The sequence below is a fragment of the Paramisgurnus dabryanus genome, chromosome 7 (genome assembly GCF_030506205.2).
Source record: "Paramisgurnus dabryanus chromosome 7, PD_genome_1.1, whole genome shotgun sequence".
Taxonomy (NCBI): Eukaryota; Metazoa; Chordata; class Actinopteri; order Cypriniformes; family Cobitidae; genus Paramisgurnus; species Paramisgurnus dabryanus.
The window spans coordinates 10,264,442-10,285,504 of record NC_133343.1 but is presented as its reverse complement, the minus strand read 5'-3'; the positions used below and the strand labels follow the sequence as shown (position 1 = coordinate 10,285,504).

At 39.0% G+C, this 21,063-nt stretch overlaps 1 protein-coding gene across 1 annotated transcript in view; it reads right to left on the bottom strand.

Annotated features, from left to right (window-relative positions):
- Positions 1-322: 322 nt before the first annotated feature.
- Positions 323-21,063, bottom strand: part of mrps9 (mitochondrial ribosomal protein S9) — a 31,705-nt gene continuing 10,964 nt past the window's right edge. Inside the window, exons 3-11 of the mRNA XM_065240075.2 lie at positions 17,869-17,931; positions 17,752-17,782; positions 17,577-17,656; positions 10,260-10,345; positions 10,089-10,164; positions 8,297-8,465; positions 7,081-7,189; positions 6,396-6,565; positions 323-903 (exon numbers count right to left, since the gene is read on the bottom strand). Coding sequence (XP_065096147.1) covers positions 812-903; positions 6,396-6,565; positions 7,081-7,189; positions 8,297-8,465; positions 10,089-10,164; positions 10,260-10,345; positions 17,577-17,656; positions 17,752-17,782; positions 17,869-17,931 — 876 coding nt within the window. The 3' untranslated portion in view covers positions 323-811. The remainder of the gene's footprint in view (positions 904-6,395; positions 6,566-7,080; positions 7,190-8,296; positions 8,466-10,088; positions 10,165-10,259; positions 10,346-17,576; positions 17,657-17,751; positions 17,783-17,868; positions 17,932-21,063) is intronic.

The following is a 21,063-nucleotide window of genomic DNA, read 5'->3' as shown; positions in this document are numbered from 1 at the left end:
CACATTATTCTACCCTAAAACTATTATTATTTTGGGTGCTTCTAGATAGCATAGAGAGAGAGACCTAATTATTTTCTCTAAAGGTGAGTGTTGTTCAGTGTAATGAGTTTTTGTGTTTATGTGCAGGTGTCATCTGTGTTAATTGGTCACGCATGTATGGACACTATGACACATAGATGCTTTAATTTGGTCTCTCAGTAATCATTGGTAAAAGCAACCATCAAAATATCTTACAAGATTATTTAGACAGTGGCCCATTTCAATTTACTGTTCATCAAGTATTCAAATGTGAATTAAAACCAATCAAAATCAGTTTGGTTGCAAAAGGTTGTATTTTTGTATAAATAGCTTTAAAGCAATCCATGAAACAAAGTTATAATGTTCATTGATCACAAATACATAAAATAAGTCTCATCTCAAATTATAATATGGACAAAATTTGACTTCAATGCAAATGCTTTTGTCACCCTCTTGTGGTATGTAGAAAGCAGTAAACTAATCTCACAAACATCTTTTTTTTTTTTGAATGAAAAATAAACATTCACAAACATTTTTTTATTTTTTAAGTTTTGACAATATTTTAATATAGTATAAATATACACAATCCACACAGATGAAGACAGCAGTGTCAGCAGAATTCAGAGATGTTCAAAATAAACAGCAGTCATATTTAATAACTGCATGGTTAAATGCAGAATGACTGAATTATGCCTTTGTTTAGCAGGGTATGGTTACCGCAACCATAAAATAGTCCCACAATCTTTGCCTTGTCATCCTGCGATGCCACTGTGCTGTACTGATCTGGTTCTGTTCACCGCTTTTTCCAAGTGAACTTCTTGCGTGCTCCCTCCTGGCCTGGCTTCTTCCTTTCCTTGATTCTGGGGTCAGCGGTCAACAGGCCAGCTATATGGGTAACCAGAGAGAGTAGAAAAGTACAGGTTTTAGTTTTTTGGGTAACTACGGTATTAAACTAAAAATATTCTTGCTTGCAACTTCATGTCAGTGTGCAACATCTGTGTCATTATATGGTAGGAAATAAATATAAATAAACCTGGCCTTTAATTTGTAAAGGGATGAAAAAGATAAAAAAAAAATAACGTAGTACATTTACAGAAGCCTAGCAGAAAAGAGGGCTGGAGGGTTTAAAATGTTTTAAAAATGATTTAACTTGTGTATTCAGGGTTCCCACACCATAGTTCACTTCAAGTTCAAGGACCTTTCAAGGACTTTCCAGGTCCAATACCCTCAAATTCAAGGACTAAATGTGGGGACACATTTCAAGTGACACATTACATCGTGTTACCTTTAAAGATACATTGTTACAGTTCCCTTTCGAGGGAACTCGCGCTGCGTCACTGCGGTGACACTTTGGTAAGTGCGTCTGAATGTGTATATCAAATTCAACCAATGGTGAGGCTTAACGACAAAAAGGGGGGACATTGGAGCCAGGAAGCAGGGTTTCCCGCAGCACTTTTCAGTTCGGGAGGCCCACCTAAGCTGGGATTCCCTACCACCTTAACTAGGTCGTCCAAAAAAAAATAATCATTGTACATAAGGCTGTCAAGTGCATCTCGGAGAATAGCATGGACGCGCTTCACACCGCGAGCGGGCACGCGCCACATGGCCGAAATGAGAGAAAGACATGGTCCGTCATTGTCTGGAGGATAACTAGCCTGTTGATAAAACAATTAATTAAATAATAATCTAGTATGTGTTCATTTTCTGTCATAGTTTCTTCAAAATTGAGTTTAATTTGAGTGTTTCAAATAAAATTAAAACTGCAAGCAGTGATGGAAGGGCCCTCGCACACCTGACACCGCCACGCCGTGGCATGAGAAGAATTAAAGGGAACAGTAGTAAATAGGCATTTAAGCATGTAAACATAGGTGAACCATTTAAAAGTGTAGTATAATGTGCCACATTTCCTGTTGCTAATTACAAATGACAGCGAGGTAGCATCGTGTAAGATAGCATGAGAGAGAGAGAGTGAGTGAGCGAGTGTGTGTGTGTATGAGTGACTACATGTAAATATTGGCACGTAGATGTGTTCTGTCCAGGACTCTTATCAATCATGTGAAGTTTGGGACAAATCCGACATTGCATTATCATTGTAAACATGTTACTTCCTGTTACCAGCTGGTGGCGCTATGACCGTAACTGACTATTGGCATCATAAGTGACTATCAGTGATGGGAGTAACGCGTTACTGTAACTCCACTATTTTTTTAAATCAAGTAACGCAATTACAATTACTGAAATTTAAATGAGTTCGTTACGCGCGTTACTCTATTTTGTAAAAAATAGACAAGACATATCTGACGTCGCAGGACTGTAGTTGGCGGCGCAATGATTCATTACACTTCATCATAGCTGACAGTGCATATAAAATGAACATGAAAAATCTAAACGGGACAACATACCTTTGTTTAAAAATTGTGCGCAAGTCATAATCCATCCGGTCTCATGTTTGTAAATTATCTTCACCAAGCAATCGCAGTATGACATCAACTTGCATTTGTAGTCCACAAAGGTAATAAATCTAAGAAATGATCATATATTCTTAGATGTTTACATCGGCTTCATGGAAGAGAACGATCCGCGATTGTTGTTTCCACTAAAATATTCACACTGCGGTGTACACCCGTGTTAAAACTCCATAGTATGTGTGAGCTCGCTTTTAGTTTTAGTTTCAGTCTCTCCGTATCCGAACAAAAAATCCACTCGCTCTGTGTCCATCTGACAAAACAATCCACTCGCTCTGTGTCCGTCCGACAAAACAATCCACGTAGCCTACTCGGTTTTAGGAATAAATATCTTCCTTTAATCCTGTGTATCATTTAAATCCAACAGAAAACAAACAATATATGACCAAAGAGCGCAGTCCCTGTGGCAAGCTTCACAAGCTGTGTTCCAATTCAAGTGCTGCACACTACTAAGCATGCAATAAAAGGTGAGCACTTGCCCATTCAAGGCGCTCAGAAGTTCGCGAAGAGAACTGAAATGAGACTGTCTAACCTTCGGAGGACCCATAATTTGCCTCATCTGCTGCACACGGATCGTGCCTGTCAGCAGGACACAGCGGAGACGTTTCTAACTTATTAAAATAAATATGAAATCAGAAAAATTATAATTTATTTTAGAAAATTTGACATGTTGACACAATTGTCTCCAAATTTTTAAAGAGACACTACACAATTTTAACACATTTTATATTTTTGTAAACATGCAGAATATTTGTCTAAATGGTCTAAATGATATACATAAATAAACTAAGTTTAAATATTAAGATAATTTCTAACAAAAATATTCAAAGGTTGAATCTAAAGCAAAATAGGCTCCTACAGTATGTGATATATTGGAGTCTTACGTGTAAATAGCCCATCCATATCATTTTACTGTTTGACTGTTCAGTACTGTTCATATTTACATTTAAAAAGCAGACATAAAAGTAACTTAAAAGTTACTTTTCTAAGTAACTAATTACTTTTGATATACAGTAACCGGTAGAGTAATTCAGTTACTTTTAAAAGAAGTAATTAGTAACTATAACTAATTACACATTTTTTAGTAACTTGCCCAACACTGGTGACTATTGACATGTAGATGTGTTCAGTCCAGGACTCTTATTAATCATGTGAAGTTAGGGAAAGATCGGACATTGCATAATCAGTGTAAACATGTCACTTCCTGTTGTCAGCTGGTGGTGCTATAACCATAAGTGACTATTGACATGTAGATGTGTTCAGTCCAGGACTCTTATTAATCATGTGAAGTTTGGGACAGATCAGACATTGCATAATCAGTGTAAACATGTCACTTCCTGTTGTCAGCTGGTGGCGCTATAACCATAAGTGACTATTGACATGTATATGTGTTCAGTCCAGGACTCTTATTAATCATGTGAAGTTAGGGAAAGATCGGACATTGCATAATCAGTGTAAACATGTCACTTCCTGTTGCCAGCTGGTGGCGCTATAACCATAAGTGACTATTGACATGTAGATGTGTTCACTCCAGGACTCTTATTAATCATGTGAAGTTTGGGACAGATCAGACATTGGATAATCATTGTAAACATGTCACTTCCTGTTGCCAGCTGGTGGCGCTATAACCATAAGTGACTAATGACATGTAGATGTGTTCACTCCAGGACTCTTATTAATCATGTGAAGTTTGGGACAGATCAGACATTGGATAATCATTGTAAACATGTCACTTCCTGTTGCCAGCTGGTGGCGCTATAACCATAAGTGAATATTGACATGTAGATGTGTTCAGTCCAGGACTCTTATTAATCATGTGAAGTTTGGGACAGATCAGACATTGGATAATCATTGTAAACATGTCACTTCCTGTTGCCAGCTGGTGGCGCTATAACCATAAGTGACTATTGACATGTAGATGTGTTCACTCCAGGACTCTTATTAATCATGTGAAGTTTGGGACAGATCAGACATTGGATAATCATTGTAAACATGTCACTTCCTGTTGCCAGCTGGTGGCGCTATAACCATAAGTGACTATTGACATGTAGATGTGTTCAGGTCATGACTCTTAGCAATCATGTGAAGTTTGGGACAGATCGGACACTGTATGCCTGAGTTCCAGCAACCTGTTTCATAGCGAAACATCAAACTTTGGCTGGCCGAAATAGACACAAATTTTAATATAGAATCAAATCCTTCGCAATTTAGCATCACAAAGGCCTTAAGATGACACTCGCCAAATATGATAATGATTCGACGAAAACTGTAGGAGGAGTTAGTTAAAGTATGACTGCTGGAAATGAGAAAAACTGAGCCAAAATCTGAGAAATAATTCAAAATAGCTGACTTCCTGTTTGGTTTAGGGCGTTGCTCCAAGAGACTTTTTTGTAGGGCTTTTAATAATACATGAGCATACCGAAATTCGTACATGTAAGTTAAACACAGTCCAAGGGCTGCTTCATTCAATATTTGAAAGTGGCGCTAAAACATGTTCCTTCAGGTTGCCAGCTGGTGGCGCTATGGCTATAAATGAAAATTGTTATGTAGATGTGTTCAGGTCAGGACTCTTAGCAATCATGTGAAATTTGGGACAGATCGGACACTGTATGCATGAGTTCCAGCAACTTCCTGTTTCATTGGAAAACATCAAAATTTGTCGGGCCAGAACCGACACAAATTTTTACGTAGAGTCAAATCCTTCGCAATTTAGCATCACAAAGGCCTTAAGATGACACTCACCAAATATGAAGATGATCCGACGAAAACTGTAGGAGGAGTTAGTTAAAGTATGACGCCTGGAAATGACAAAAACTGCGCCCAAATCACAAAAATAACTCAGAATAGCTGACTTCCTGTTTGGTTTACGGCTTCGCTCCAAGAGACTTTTTTGTAGGTCTTGTCATGCTACAGACGCGTACCGAATTTCGTAATTGTACGTCAAACACAGTCCGAGGGCTGCTTCGTTGAAAATTTGTAGGTGGCGCTATAGAGCCATTTTCTCACGCCTAATTCTAAAGCATACACCACATGTAAATTTTCATCACTCTTGACATCTGTGCAAAATTTCATGAGTTTTCGAGTATGTTTAGGCCCTCTAAAGTCCCGCTGAAGTCGGAGAAAAAGAAAAAAAATAATAATAATAACTCCTTGAAGAACAATAGGGTCCTCACACCCCGGTGTGCTCGGGCCCTAACTATTTTCATCATGACGCGTACGCCCCGCCCCTTTGATTGCCACGCCCCTGGCCCGCCCACCGGCACAACCCTACCACCTTAACTAACACATTTTCTGCCGAAAACCCTGAGGAAGTATATCGCTATCTGAAATATTGCCAATAACTGCTTTACAGGGACGCAGGAAGTATAACAAGGGAGACGCAGCGCCTCGCTCCCTTCTCAGGGAACAACAGTTACATACGTAACCTGACACGTTTTCAGTTGTCAAATACAACTATGCAAAAAAGCATTTTGGTATGAATCAACATTCGCATACAGAAGATACAAGCATTTAAAGCAAACTTTTTTAGTGTTTTTTTTATGATATTATCCTACACTACACAGGGAATAATATGGATTTTTTTCCAGAAAACTTGCATAAAACAGATTCAAGCACTTTCAATGACCTGTATCTATGTATGTAGATTTTTAAAAACTTCTGAGGGCCTTGAATTCCCCCCCAGATTCACAAACTTTCAAGGATTTCAAGGTGGCGATCAGATTTTTTGTTTTCTGTATGCCACCTTGCTATACCCAATACTATCAATGGACTTCGATAAGACATTTTAATTATGAACAGAATAATGGTGGTCTGTGGCCTAATAAAATTCTTGCCTTAATAAATACGGCGCCAAAAAAGTGATATGGACTAGCGTATATATTATTGAGTGCAATGCTGCAAGTGTTTACTCACCTTGCCTCATTTTTTCCATTTCTCCCTCGGACACAAAGCTGAGCAGGGCCCGTGAGATGGCCAATCTCAGAGCTCCAGACCGAGAAGAGTGACCGTTTCCATCCACGCTGCCCTCGATGTCGAACCTGCCCAGCATGCCCACGAAATGCAGAGGAAACATCAACTGCTCCCTGAGATAGAAACAGGTAACAACAAGGTATTAGGAGAAAGACATGAGTAACAAAATATACATTGTTGCAAGACAGAATTAATAACATGTGTTTCAACATAAAATTGAAATGATCCCCCTAAGTGATAATCCTTCACTTTCAAAACTACTAAAAGAATGCAATGCAAGTGTGTGCACAAGCGTGTGTCTGCGCAAGCGCTCGTGGGGACGGCCCGCAATGCTGACAGTCCCCTTCTGCTCCAATTAGGCCTGTGTGTAGCGGACAGGGTGATAAGGGTGAGCAGCGGGCCGCACGCTGACAACTGCAACTCTAACTCACTCATCTGTGTAATTAACTTTTCAAACACGCTTAAAAAAACACGCGCCACACACAGCCTATCTGCATAAATGCTAGGTATGAACATTTTGGGGTTTGGAAGGTGTGGGTCTCATTCACAGCATACTAAATACAAAAAGCACTTGATATGATAAGAGCAAACAAAGATGTGATGAATACGGTAACGGGGACACACACACCTGTCTTGTAATAAGGGAAAGTACTGTAGGTAGTTCTTGCCATTGATTGTGATGTTCCCAGAGACGCTGTCCCTGAGGGTGATAGTGGCTTTGGCAGATTTCCTTCTGCCTGTGGGAAGGAGAGAGAGTTTAGGGAGTGTTTAAAGTCAAAACAGTGAGAGAAAAGTAACTTTTGCAGAGAGAATATTTCTAAATTTTTTTAGATTGCAGATGAAGTATCTACTTGCAGGAATTGAACGGTAAATAGGAATAAATCACCCAAAAACAAAGTCTATCATCTTTTCAAGTCACACTCGTGTTTTAAAGGAACAGAGGAAACTTTTAATTGTTGGATGCTCCTTTGAATTATGAGACGTTAGGTTTTTGGATTTTTTTGTGAAGGGCGAGTACCATAAAGCCACTGTATGACTATTGGCCACAGAAGATTCGGAGGAGCATCGTATAGGCCAAATTTAAAAACTTTGTGTTCAGTATCATGTTTTAATTTTTTCTAACTCTGTGTTTTGTGGATGAATGAAAACCGTATGGTTTTGAGGTCATGATTGCAACCATAGGAGGGCGATTAAAGGGATAATTCACCCAAACATGAAAATTCTGTCATCATTGACATTTACTCACTCTCATGTTATTACAAACCTGTATACATTTCTTTGTTCTGATGAACATGAAGGAAGATATTTTGAGGAATGTTTTTTAGCAAACCATTCATGAGCCCCATTCACTTCCATAGTATTCTTTTTTCCTACTGTAGAAATGAATTGGGCTCATGATCGGTTTGGTTACAAACATTACTTAAAATATCTTTCTTCATGTCGATCATAACAAAGAAACGTATTTAAATTTAGTCATTTAGCAGACTTACAAATGAGGTAAAAATAGAAGAAATTAGAGCAACACAAGAACAGCAATACATAAGTGCACAAGAACTAGTCTCATACACAGTAAACATTGATTTTTTTGACAGAGAAAGTAAAGATAAATATAGAAAAAAAAGATATTAGCAAGTGACGTGTTGGTGGAATAGATGGATTTTTAACTGATTCTTAAAATTCACTGTATAGTTTTATAACAACATGAGAATGAGATTTGACATTTTTGGGTGAAGTCTCTTTTTATATTGCATACATTTCATTTTGGGTGGACTTACACATAACACTCATAGTTTCACTACTTTAACATGTAAATCATAGTTTGATGTCTATATCTCAAAAAGTACCATTTGCAACGCTGAACGCGACTCCCTCCTGGTCGTACTGTATCGGGGGAATGTCCTGTTTACTGGCCTGAACCTCCAGCTGCCTGCGAAACCTCTCTACAAATTCCTCCTCCAGCGAACAGTACGGCATGGCCAACAGTCTCTCCATCAGCTGAATAAACCGCATGTACTGCGCAAAACAAAAACATGTGTGTCAACAGCACCCTCCTGTGTTCATTCTGAATAAAAACAGTGTTTCTGTACCTTAAAAGGATACTCCAGCAAAACATCAAAATGATCCTATGATTTCTTCACCCTCAATCAATCAAAGATACAAATGTGCATCATCTTTTAGGCAAACACATTTTGAGTTCTTTTAGTAAATGTTCTTGCTCTTCCTAGCTTTGTAACAATAGAAAACAGGGATCAGGGAACAACTTCTGACTTCTTTAAATCCCACAAGGGGTTTAGGGCTGTGCAAACAATCGGCTGCGATTCTCATGCGTGTTTCATCAGTAAAGCAGGTTCATTGATTAGTAGTAAATCGCCATCGCCTGCTTTCAGATGGAGCGGCATTTACTACGCAGAGCCGTATTTCACAGAGAAGCTAGGCTAAATCGTGTTCATAATCGAGGAAAATCGACTCCGATAATCTATGCGATTTTGCCTAGCTTCTCTGTGAATGCCGCTCCTTCTGAAAGCAGGTGATGGAGATGTACTACTGATCAAGGATCCGGCTTTACTGATTAAACGCGCATGAGAATCGCAGGCGATCTTTTGCACAGCCCTACCACTAAAGTGCCCATTCTTCACAGAAATAATCCACACAGCGATAAGGGGTTGTGCACACCAAAACTTTTAAACGCGCCTGGAGGACACCGATTGTCAGCTGTTTTTTCAGCCGAGCGCTTTTTAGCTGTGATACTGAAGCTGTTAGCCGGTTGGTTGTTGTGATTGGATTGGATGGCAATGTGAGAACTGACATTGACGCGCAGAGCTTTTCACCCAAAGTTGAATCTCTTTCAACTCTCGACCCTCAGCAACAAATGTGGAAAAACCGCCGAGCTTATTTGAAAAAAGCAGAGTTTCCATTGGAATCAATCAAAAACATGCACCTGGCACGGGCGTAAAAGCTTTGGTGTGCACGCCCCCTAAGAGTTAAATAAAGGTCTTCTGCGAGTAATCAATATTTTATAAACTATAGTAACAAGCTTCCGGTAACGACGCCATCTTGGACTCCTGGCACACGTCAACTCGTAACCATGGCAACCAACGAGAGAGTTTTAGCATAGTGAGCGTTGGTTGCCATGTGTATGTTGCACAGTGACTCTCATGAATCGCATGAGTCCAATATGGCGTTATTGCCTAAAAGTTATTATAGTTTATAAAGTTTGAAATATGGATATTTACCCATTGTTTACCCGCAGAAAACTTTTATTAACCCCTTTGATGCTGTGTGGATTACTTTTGTGAAGGATGGATGCACTTTTTGGGGGTTTAAATCAAGCGTTGTTTCATGAGCCCAGATTTCTATCGCTAAAATGCTTGGAAGAGCAAGGACATTTACTAAAATAACTCAAAATGTGTTTGTCTGAGAAATCATGGACATACTTATCTCAGATGGCTTGAGGGCGAGTAAATCATGGGGTAATTTTAATATTTGGCTAGAGTATCCCTTTAACTGACTGGTAAAAGTCACAGGTTCGAACCCAGGAAAACCACACTGTATAAAAAACTCTGTAACTTAAATGCACTTGCAAGATGCTTGGAGACCCCTTAGAGAAGGTTGGTTAACATTATGTTTTGTTCTTACATCTTCATCCGAAATATTCTCCACCAGAAGCTCCTCCATTTCTTCTTTCAACAGCCATCGGCTCCCAGTTAGTGAACTGACGAGAGACCAAAAGAGAGAAACAAACCATTAAAATCTTCACTGAGCTTTAAGTAAAAACAGAGTTCTTACGGTAAGTTTAAAAATCCTTACATCTGTTTGGTGTCCAATGTAAAGAGGCCTTTATTTCTCATCTTGTCCTGATGTCTCTCTATAGCCAGTATCTTGTCATACACATCCTAGGAAGAGTAGAATACCATAAAAAGCATGAACATGGATTTTTTGACTAATGTCTACGAATACACATAAGAGCAAGGCATTCTTCTTCTTCATAGAAATTCAAGAATCCCTCAGAAGAAAAGATGCAGTGAAGCAAAAGCAGGGATTTGAAAATCCCCCTGACACGCACGCTCAAACAGATACACACAAACACAGGGGAGTCTCCATTATAAAACAGATTCCATCTTTCTCTTTTCAGCTCTGAATTTAATTGTGTGTGTGTGTGGAAGGAAAATTAAATTGGGGAGCACTTGGGTCTTAACCCCCACACTTTCAACACACACACACTTCTGACAGGAAAATCTGCCATGCGGAGCAGGACGGCATCCTCGGGCACACTTGTCTAAATTGGCATCACGCCCGTGAGTGCCCGTCAGGCGTGGCGGTGCCGGAGCGCAGCGGAGCAGGGGTCTGACACAGGACCCGTCGCCGGCATGCAGCTCACGTCTGCACCTTCCTCACGCCCGTGCGAGAATTCATTTCCCCCTCAATTATCTCACAGCTGTTTGTTTAATTCGGTCCTGATAGAGTGAGTATAATCCACCGCTACTCGCCAAAAAAGCAAACATTGGGCAAAAACCAATTTTCAGCACAAAAAAGGAGGAGTAATAGAAAAGAAAGGCGGGAGGGAGAGAAAAGCGGGGGAAACGCGCGTTACACGTCCGTGATCACGGCGCCATAACGAATCCGGAGAAATTCAAATGCCTTCAGGAGGGGAGAGAGGTTCCACGGTGTGAGGTTGGAGAAAATGTTTTAATATGAGCTTTGAATGTTGCCTTTTGGTTGGACGGGACTCTTTAAAGTCCAACAAATCACGGTTAAATCGTGCGACCTCGCTCCTCCCAAAGCGCGTACAGGGTTTTTGTAGAAGGTTAAGACTCTGTTGAAAATACAATGATGAACGCACAATGAACACTACAGTACAGAAAGGATAACTAATCGTGTGTGCATATGCTTAACTGCACTTTGGTCAGTTTGACTGATCATGCACTCAACATATGAACAAAAACGGAGTACTCGGAGAGGATGAAGAGTGGAAAGAGGGGATATTTTATGTAGAAATGTGTAAAAAGGACATCTATGGCCAATGTATTGCATCACTTTTTTACTGTTTCTTTGCAGTTTTAACATGTTAAAAACTTTCATTCAATTGCAATTAATAAAAATATACACTCTTAAAAATAAAGGCTAAAAAATGGTCTTTGTCTGGCTGTATGGTTCCATAAAAAAAACTTTAACAAAATATAATGTACAACTAAATAACTATATATTAATGATAATGACTACAGCATCAAAACCAAGTATATACTGTAAAAGCGTGTGTTATTAAAGGTCAGGCTTAAAAGCAATGCTTTTTTAAGCAAAATCTAACAACAATATTACGCATAAAGGTGCTTTGCAATGCCATAGCAAGGTTAATTTTGGTTTTGCTTTTTAAGTAAGTTTTTATTTAAATGTGCTGCTCATCTGAGTTTAGTTAGTTTCATTAAGATTTTGATAGTTTAAGTGTAGCTTTTATCAGTGCTGGGCAAATGATTAATCGCGATTAATCACATACAAAATAAAAGTGAGTTTTTGCATAATGATGTGTGTGTACTTTGTGTAATTATTATGTATATTTAAATACACATGCGTACATGCATACCATACATTTCAGAAAAATTGTACATTTTTATTTATATATAATATAAATAAATATATATACTTACACACACGCAAATGTTTATTAAGCGATTAATATTTTGCCCACCACAAGTTTTTATTGGTTTTTTCAAGAAATTTTTATTTAGTTTTTATATAGTTCAGATTTACTTTAAGTTTTAATAATTATAATTTAGCAGGAGCAGTATTTTGCTCGCAATATCAGTTGTCTAATATGCTACAGATGCAGCTACAAATTTTTTGCAATAGAATGAAAGCTTGTTAATTACAAAAAAACTAATATTTATTTTTCAGCGTTATATTATTTCAGTTTGTGGTTGTCAGTTTAGTTTTAGTTTTTCATGATCTATTTTTATTCAATCACATAAACGTCGCACACCTGTGTGCGATAGGTGCGTAGGAAAAAAGGACTCGAAAGTCCAAATATAGACAAATAGAAAAGAGAGGTCCCGCACACTATCCACTTGCAAAAATAGAAAAGATTTATTGCAACGTTTCGATCTTTCGATCTTCTTCAGGCATCAAACATCTATTGTATGTATATGATGTTTGATGCCTGAAGAAGATCGAAAGATCGAAACATTGCAATACATCTTTTCTATTTTTGCAAGTGGATAGTGTGCGGGACCTCTCTTTTCTAATGATCTATTTTTATATCATTTTATTTCAGCTTACAGCTTATTTTGGCTGAATGGTTCCATAAAGAACTTGTAACTCTTTCCCTGCCATTAACGAGTTTACTTGTCAATTAAGAGAAAATGCTTCTCTGCCAATGACGAGTTTTTCCGGCAATCCGTATTTCCGTTATTATCCACCAGGTGGTGCTCTTATAAAACCAACTTATAAAACCCAGAAGTATTCCCTTAGGGCAAACAGTTCAAACTCTGTGTATGTTTTAAGGATTGCTCTGATTCGTATTTCTATCAAAAGTCCTTCACAAAAGAAACCTACCCATATTTGAGAGGTGATATAAAGAGAACAATTGAAGGTAGAATTAAAAATTTTTAGTTTGAAAGCAGAGGGTCTATTCTTTTTATTTGATATATTGTATGTTTATATATTTAAAAATTATTTTCTGGAAGGAATTAAACTTTTGTGAAAATTATAAAAAATGCTGCAGCTTGCTGGTAACTTTTATAAAAACACGCTGGTGGGGAAAGGGTTAACATCCGTAGAACCTTTCTGTTTCACAAAAGGTTCTTTGCAGTGAAAAATATTCTTTAGACTATAAATATGTAAAAAAGAAATGGTTCTTTGACTGAATGCTTCTTTGAGGAATTAAAAGTGGTTGTTCTATGGCACTGCTGTAAATAACTCTTTGCAGCACCTTTATTTTTCGCAGTGAACTCTCTAACCCCCTCGGCTTCAAACCGTACTGTGATATATATGAAACAGACCCGTACAAACTAGAAGTGCTTGATAAATGTCCATATTTATCTTCCTCGCGTCTGTGAGAGAGACTATTTATGTTTTGCTTTCCCTCATTCTAGATAAATATCCCTCTCGTTGGGAACGGGAGTTGTACGTTATTTTCTGCTCACTGCGGGGTTTCTGAGCACGGAGCACCTCTGTGCGAATTTGGCTGGATGAGGGAGCCTGTGCACGCCGGCAGATTTGACATACCTATTTAAATTAGCAGCAGGGGTCCCAGCCACTGCAGGGCAAATGGGAGGACGAGGGGTTTGGACAAAAACCGAGGACAATGGCACATTAGTCAACTCGCACGCAAACTCTTTACTACTACTACAAAGATGTCTTAGCCCAAGGTCGAGTCCAGAGATGAATGGTAGAGGAGAAAGAAAAAACTAAAAACAAACAAACTTTGAAAAGAAATTAGCTGTGGAGACAAAGAGATGGGGCTCTTTGGGGGTCTCGCCATCACAGTGACATCCTGAGGCACACTCACAAATTTATACACAAAGACTTGCATATGTGCACATGCATTCACAGTCACCCCATCAGGACCTTTTCAGGGGAACAGAGACGCCCAGTTGGAGTCTCGCCTCTCACCCACCTTTCTTTATGCCCCTCCCCTTATCTGTGGTCTGCACTGCACCCTTCCTACGCACTTGTCTACACCACTCCCTTCATCCATAGACTACATAAAGTAAAATCTCTCTCTGACCCAGCTCAAAACCATTTTACCTTCAACATGAGAAACAGTGGCTTCCAACCATTTTGAACCCCAACAGTATGTATTTAGTACGTCTATCTCATCAAACATATATAATTTATCTCATTGGCTTGTTACTAATGTACTGCAATTCCTTAAAAGAGTGTGTCAAGGCAAACAGAATCATGTTTACTGTTGAGGGTCTTCCAGGAACAAGGTTGCGAACCACAAATCTTATACAAATACTATGACTTTCAATTATGCTGTCCAGATTTATCGAAGACCCTAACAAAATTAAAAGTAGGGGTGAGCGGGGCACAAACTATGTCTGAGTTGGGTGTTCAGGTAACGAAATTCAGTTGAGATGGGGGTCATTTATGGTAATTTTACCATAAAATCATAAATGTGATGCCAAGTGTGTTTTAAACAGTAATGACTTTGAGCAATTTTACAAAAAGCAGTGAAATATAAAAAAACACTGTTGCCAGAAAACTGCGCTGTCCACTCTCTGCCCAGCATAAATTAATCCTCTCGTTATCATCTATTTTAATAATCTTGAGAGAAACAGATTTAATTGTGTCTATATCTGTCATTACATGGACCAGAATGTGGATTAAAAAGAGTCTTGAAGAGATTTTGGTCATAAATGCATGTAAAGTAATGTGAACCCAAAACTGTACAGTATGCGCTGCAAACGCAGCCGGTGTAAGCACAATGGCCACGCGCGGCAAATGCTCTCCACATACGCGCTGCTCAGTGCTCACGCTTGCGAAGTAAAACCGCCGTTTGAATAAACTAGACACTGATTAGCTACTTACTCTACGTTTATTTAAAATTAACAGCAAGACAACTAGCATTGAATGTGCTTTCAGGAGAGTTAGTAGATTAGCATGGAAGGATTTGAAATAAAAAGCGGAGTGTACTGATGCCTTTCCGTGGTTATAATAACATTCCTTGTTATGGTCATTCATGTTTATTTGATGCTATAAATTAACTAGAAGGAAGAGATTATTTGAAAGGTGAGACTTTGTTTAATATGTTTCATCTCAAAAGTAACCGAAAAGTAACCTGGTCTGTCCTGTATGTCAGCGCATTGTCAGTGTCTGCTCCGGTCTGTATTTTTCACTGCGTGAGAACATGGTGGGGTGTGTAACACAGACTGTTAACAGTTGTTTTTAATTAGTATTTAAACATTCTTTATGATAAAAAATATAGAGTTATAGAGTTCTAATGACGGTGTTCAACTATAACCGTCGGTCTCACGGTTATTTAATGACCATCACACCCCTAGACTTTTCGCATAAAAGAAAAATCGATAATTTATGTAATGTATTTTTTGCTCTTTCTCCAAATATACCCATATTGTCTTATGGGGCTTTTCTATTGCACAGTACCCCACGGGTCAGGTCGGGTCAGCTCACTTTACTTTGGCTTGGTTAGCTTTTTCATCGAGTTAGTAACACTTCATAGTGGGAGGGATTTTAGGTGTTTCGTTATATTTGCACTGCCTACTGCTGTGACATCCTACAAGTGAGAGCGTTGTTGGAATGCTATACATTCCCATATAATAATTTATTTATCAGTCCGCCACAAAAATAGATGTTTGCACATCGAGTTTATCACTACCTCTGTCTCACATGACAGTTTTTGGACAAACACCTGTGGCGTCAGTCATTTAAGTTGCATTTAAGCATATATGCGGACGTGCACGTCGCGAATGTGCCGCCACAAACTGCAAGTCTGGAAAAAACTGGTATGGTGTTCCTGATTGTCAACCTGTGGACGCTTTCATCTATTTTGTGAACTAACAGCAAAGCACAGATGACAACAGGTTTACTCCAGAAAGTGCAAGCTAGCACGAATATATTACATTATATAGATGACGCTGGTAGTGGCGATTCTCTCAGACCAATCAGTGATCTACAGCGGCCATTCCCAAACTGTGGTCCGCGGACCACTAGTGGTCCGTGAGGGTACTGCAGGTGGTCCGTGTAAAGGCAAAATAAGAATATGTATATTTTAAGAATATGCAGTGTTGTGCCTGAACGAGTTCATTGAACAAAAGTTGAACGTGAACTGAACGTACTGTATTACTGCCTGATGAACGTTACTGTGAACTCGTTCATTCTGATGCCTGTGAACACCGGCACGCGCTCTCAGTTTAACGTCGTTCAATAGGGTGCCAGATTTCTATATTCTTCCAGGCGAAACCCCAACTAAAACACACTGTAAACAGGCCTTAATGTGTGGCGGAAAAAACACCCAATCTGGCAACACCGCCACCAGTCAGTGTTCACCAGTCACGCTGCATGCGTCATCAAAACAACACAGACGCTCCTGAAAATCCTGCCACCCCACTCAAATAGTTTAACATTAAATAACATCATATTTGTCTTAAATCGTTAACGATTAACATAGGCTGCTAACGCATATTCTGGATCTTGAAACAGACTCTGACTGAGCTCACGCTATTTAAGGTGCACGTGTGATGTGCAATACCTGCGAGTTGTCATACACGCAATGCCTCGCAGCAGCGCTTCTCGCCCGGTGTGCGACCCCCACCCGGCTAGCCTTTCAAGGTATGTGCAAGCAAATACAACAATTAAAAGACAGTCAATGCTTATGTAAACCCTGGTTGGATAAGGATTTAAAGTCTGTGGTTCTATATGGGCTATAATGGCAATCAATAAAAAAATTATAATATGGGAAAAATAACTACAAATTAGTTCATTTTTGGAACTGTGCACTAGTTCAAAATATGAACTATGAACTGAACTAGTTCATTTTAAAATGTGTGAACTGTGAACTAAACTAGTTCATGTAGAAAGTGAACTTTCCCAACATGGGGAATATGTATATAAATAATATTGATATAAGACTATTGATATTAATTTTAAATTAAATTGTCAAGTTATTGTGCGTTTACTAAAATAGGCCAGTGGCGCTCGGCGGTGACATTCAAGTTCAGAGCCGTACAAAATGGATTGGCCGTTTTGTGCAGTAAACTTTCTGTTAAGAAACCTGTTGTACTGATGTGATGACCAGTTATAGTTTCAGTGCTAGTAAGACGATTTAGATGTGCAGATTTATTCAGGACTTTGTGTAGACATATTTTATGATGAGTATTATGAGGTGGTCCGCGAAAATTCTTGATTACAAATAGTGGTCCACACACACAAAAAGTTTGAAAACCTCTGATCTACAGGGTTTTCATGTCACATTTTGGTATCAGCTCGGCTCGCTTGGAACCCCAACCGAGGTGTTACTTAAAAAGTACCGGGGACTACGTACTCCACCTAGTGGAAAAGCCCCAAAAGTATGCCGACCTGACCCAAACCGGTACTATGCAATGGAAAAGCGACATTAAATTTAACCCTTTGCACAAAAAAAACAGCTGAAGAAGAGTGTAAACTCACATGCATGAGAGAGTAGTAGGACTGTTTCCCTGTGTAGAACAAAAAGTGAAAAGGACGGCCATCTGCATTCCATTGGACAGCTAAATAAGAGAAAAGGGAATTTAAAAAAATCATCACTGGGTATTGACATGCTTACATTTCAAGTGCAGAGAGAGATATAAGACAAGTACTTTACCTGTCTGTTTTGGGAATATTTGTTCCGGATGCTAAAACAAAAAGATGAAACATGGGTGTTGACTGTGTGTCTATTATTATAAAGTGGGGGAACAATAAAATCTGGACCAAATCTCACCTTCATGATAGGTCTTGCTCGCTTCTCAAATAGTCCGGAGGGGAAAAGATAAGCAATGCTCCTCTGGGGACAAACAAAAACATAACGTTTAATGACTTTATAGCTTTTCAGAGACTGCGCAGCTGTCTTATTTTTGAAATGTAAAACATCCACAATTCAATACTTTCGCATATAATTTTTTTTTCTACAATATAAGTAACAGTAATTGATATCAGAGGTGACTGTTTAACTGTCCATATTGCATGAATGTACAGCTCTGAAAAAAAGTTGTACCACAGAGAATGAGCCACCTTCTCTGCCTTTGGGCCTCTGACAATGTATTTCAGGACCGAACCAAGACGACGAACGAAAAAAAAAATGAGGTGATGGCAGATGAACTCCAAGAGAACCGTCCTCCATGTATAGAAGCATCAAAGCCAGTGGGTGAGATAAAGTGAGTGAGATAGAGAGAGAAACAAAGAGACAAACAGACAGAATGGTGCAGGACGCTTGACAGATGAAGGCAGCACCTGTTCGCACCTTGAAAAGCAATATGGCCCAAGTCCCTCAGGGAGGTTTAGCCTCGTCATTGTGTTCTAGAAACCTCAGATGCCCGAGCTTTACACAGCTCCAATCTGGATAACAAACTTCCTACTCGTACTCCCTCCACTTTACTGAACAGTTTGAAACGTCTGACCACTCGCTTCATGCACACATATAATAACCGAAGCATCAAAACTATGTATATGACCTTCCAAGGTGACAAGGTGACATCCATGTTAATAAATTCAATCTGGCTAGTACAGTTTGACCAACAGTACAGACTGACCAAATTTGACATCATATCCTTTTTTATTACACGGACTTTGAAGCGTTGCATGCTGCTTTCCTTGTTGTTGACCTATGTTTGTCCAGGTTTTCTTGCTACACAGACATAATTTGATACCCTTTACCCTCTCTCTGACCCTTGCAAGATAATTTTGCATAAAAAGTACAGCGTTCCAAACTTTGCCAAGTCTGTCCTCCAGGGTTCAACTCCAGGTCAGATAAAACCAGTTAGAAAGTCTTTAGGACCCATGGGGGCGATTTCCCGGACAGGGATTAGACTAGTCCTAGACTAAAATAAATGTAAGAGCTGTCCAAACTGAAAACAACTTGCACTAACAAATCGTTTCGCCTCCAAATGCACACAATAAATGGTTTTAGTAAAGCATATTTGTTCAAATTAGATATATTTCCTGATTAAACTAAGGCTTAGTCCTGGCTTATGCAAATCCCTGACCGGGAAACCACTCCATAATGTTAGAAACAGTAGTGGAAAAGTTTTAGGCTACCGCAAGCTATTTTTTGTTCACTTTATTAAAGGTAGCAATGAAATCCCGATCCCACCCTCAAGTCAAATCGCCATCCAAAGTCACGCCTCTTTCCAAACACATGAACACGCACAGATCAGACGGTCACGTCTCATGTCTCATTCACCAGTGAGAAAACTTTGCAGTACAAAGTGAATAACACTTCCAAAATAACCAACATAAACAACTGGTTTACATCAGAATTAGTTTAAGCACACGTTCGATTGTGTAGACGTAGTAACTATATCGTTATGCTAATCCGGAAAACGAACACAAATTTCATAAGCAACACAACGTTTCATCAAAGTAGAATATCTGAATCCATCTCAATACAAACATATCGCGTACCTACCTTACCAAAATAAACAGTGCAACGACCCTTTCAGACCCTTTGCCTCCTGTAGCTGTTTGCATCTCGTGGTAAAGCAGTAAAGTTACAGATGTTAATTTGGGTTTTTGCTCTTGCTGATCCAGGCAGTTTTTGCTGTTGTTGTTATAAAAGATGCATTTAGTTTTGTTGCTCCTGTGTAGGTTGTCAATTCAGCAGAAAAGTTTGCTGTTCTCGCTGTTTACAGACAGAGCGCACGTGAACACGCCGATGACGTATGGTATCTGCGTGGACTCGCTGCGCGGTGGGAATTCAAATTACGCTTACGTATGAGGGACATAAAAGGAAACGTCCGTTCGGACCGAAATCTATGATTTGTTGAACATTTTTTGGTCCTACGCCTTTCACAGATGACATAAATTTTTACAAATACATTTAAACAACTTAACACAGTGAATGCTATCAGAATGTGAGGAGACTTTTAACCAGCATAACTAAAAATGTTTCAGGATCAAATCTGTTACCCTACCTTTAAGATACAAACTAAAAAAAATGAAGGTTCTGGTTGTTTTCTAATAAATAATTATATATGGTCACTCTACTGAAAAAACAACAAATCTAATGGTGGCCCAAGACATCTGCACAGTACTGTAGCTCACCCAAAAATAAAATTGTCATTTTGGAAAGTGGCAAAATACTTAAAGGCAGTGTGCATGATCTCCGAAAGGCAATGTTGACATTTCAAAATCAACAAACAAACAAATATGGCCCTACCCAAATACAATCTGGGCCTTCTTTTGATGGACCCGCACCACACATACGCAACTCAGGCAATGATGTTGGTTTGGTAGACATGCCCCTTACTGCTGATTGGCTACAAGTGTGTTTTGGTTCTCGGCCTGGCTCCCTTTTCCAAAGCGTTTCTCAAAAATCGTGCACCCCACCTTTAATAGTGGCTGATATCTAACATGATATCATATTGATATTACGCTGCACCTGAAATAGTCCCATTGGTAACTTTCAATAGGGACTATTTTCGGGGCACAGCGTAATATCATTGCGCCTCCTGCAGCCATGTTACGGCAGCAAAGTCATTGATTATTATGCCAGAATGAGAGTATAGATCCTAGCCTTATCTGCCTAGAAAATCACAACTTTTAATTTTCCGTCGGTGTTAGTACACAATGTCACTTCAGGAGAGTCAAGTTTTAAAAAGAAAAAATATCAAAAGACTCTTTGGTTATTTTTTAGCGCAATGCTAATGGTCTTATCAGATTCAATGGATTATGCTAAGCTATGCTAAAAGTGGTACCGCCAGACCTGGAGATCAGTTGAATCCAACACTGTAAAAATCAAATGTTTAATCCCTTTTTTGTTAGTTTTCCTAGTATGAAATGAAACAATAATTAACGTTAATTTAATTTTAAGAAAACTTAATTAAATCATGTTGAACCAGTGCCCATAATTGAATTAAGTAGATCCACTGTTGTTTTTAGTGCAGAGTGAGGAAAGCGATACAAATCCCTAAAAAATATG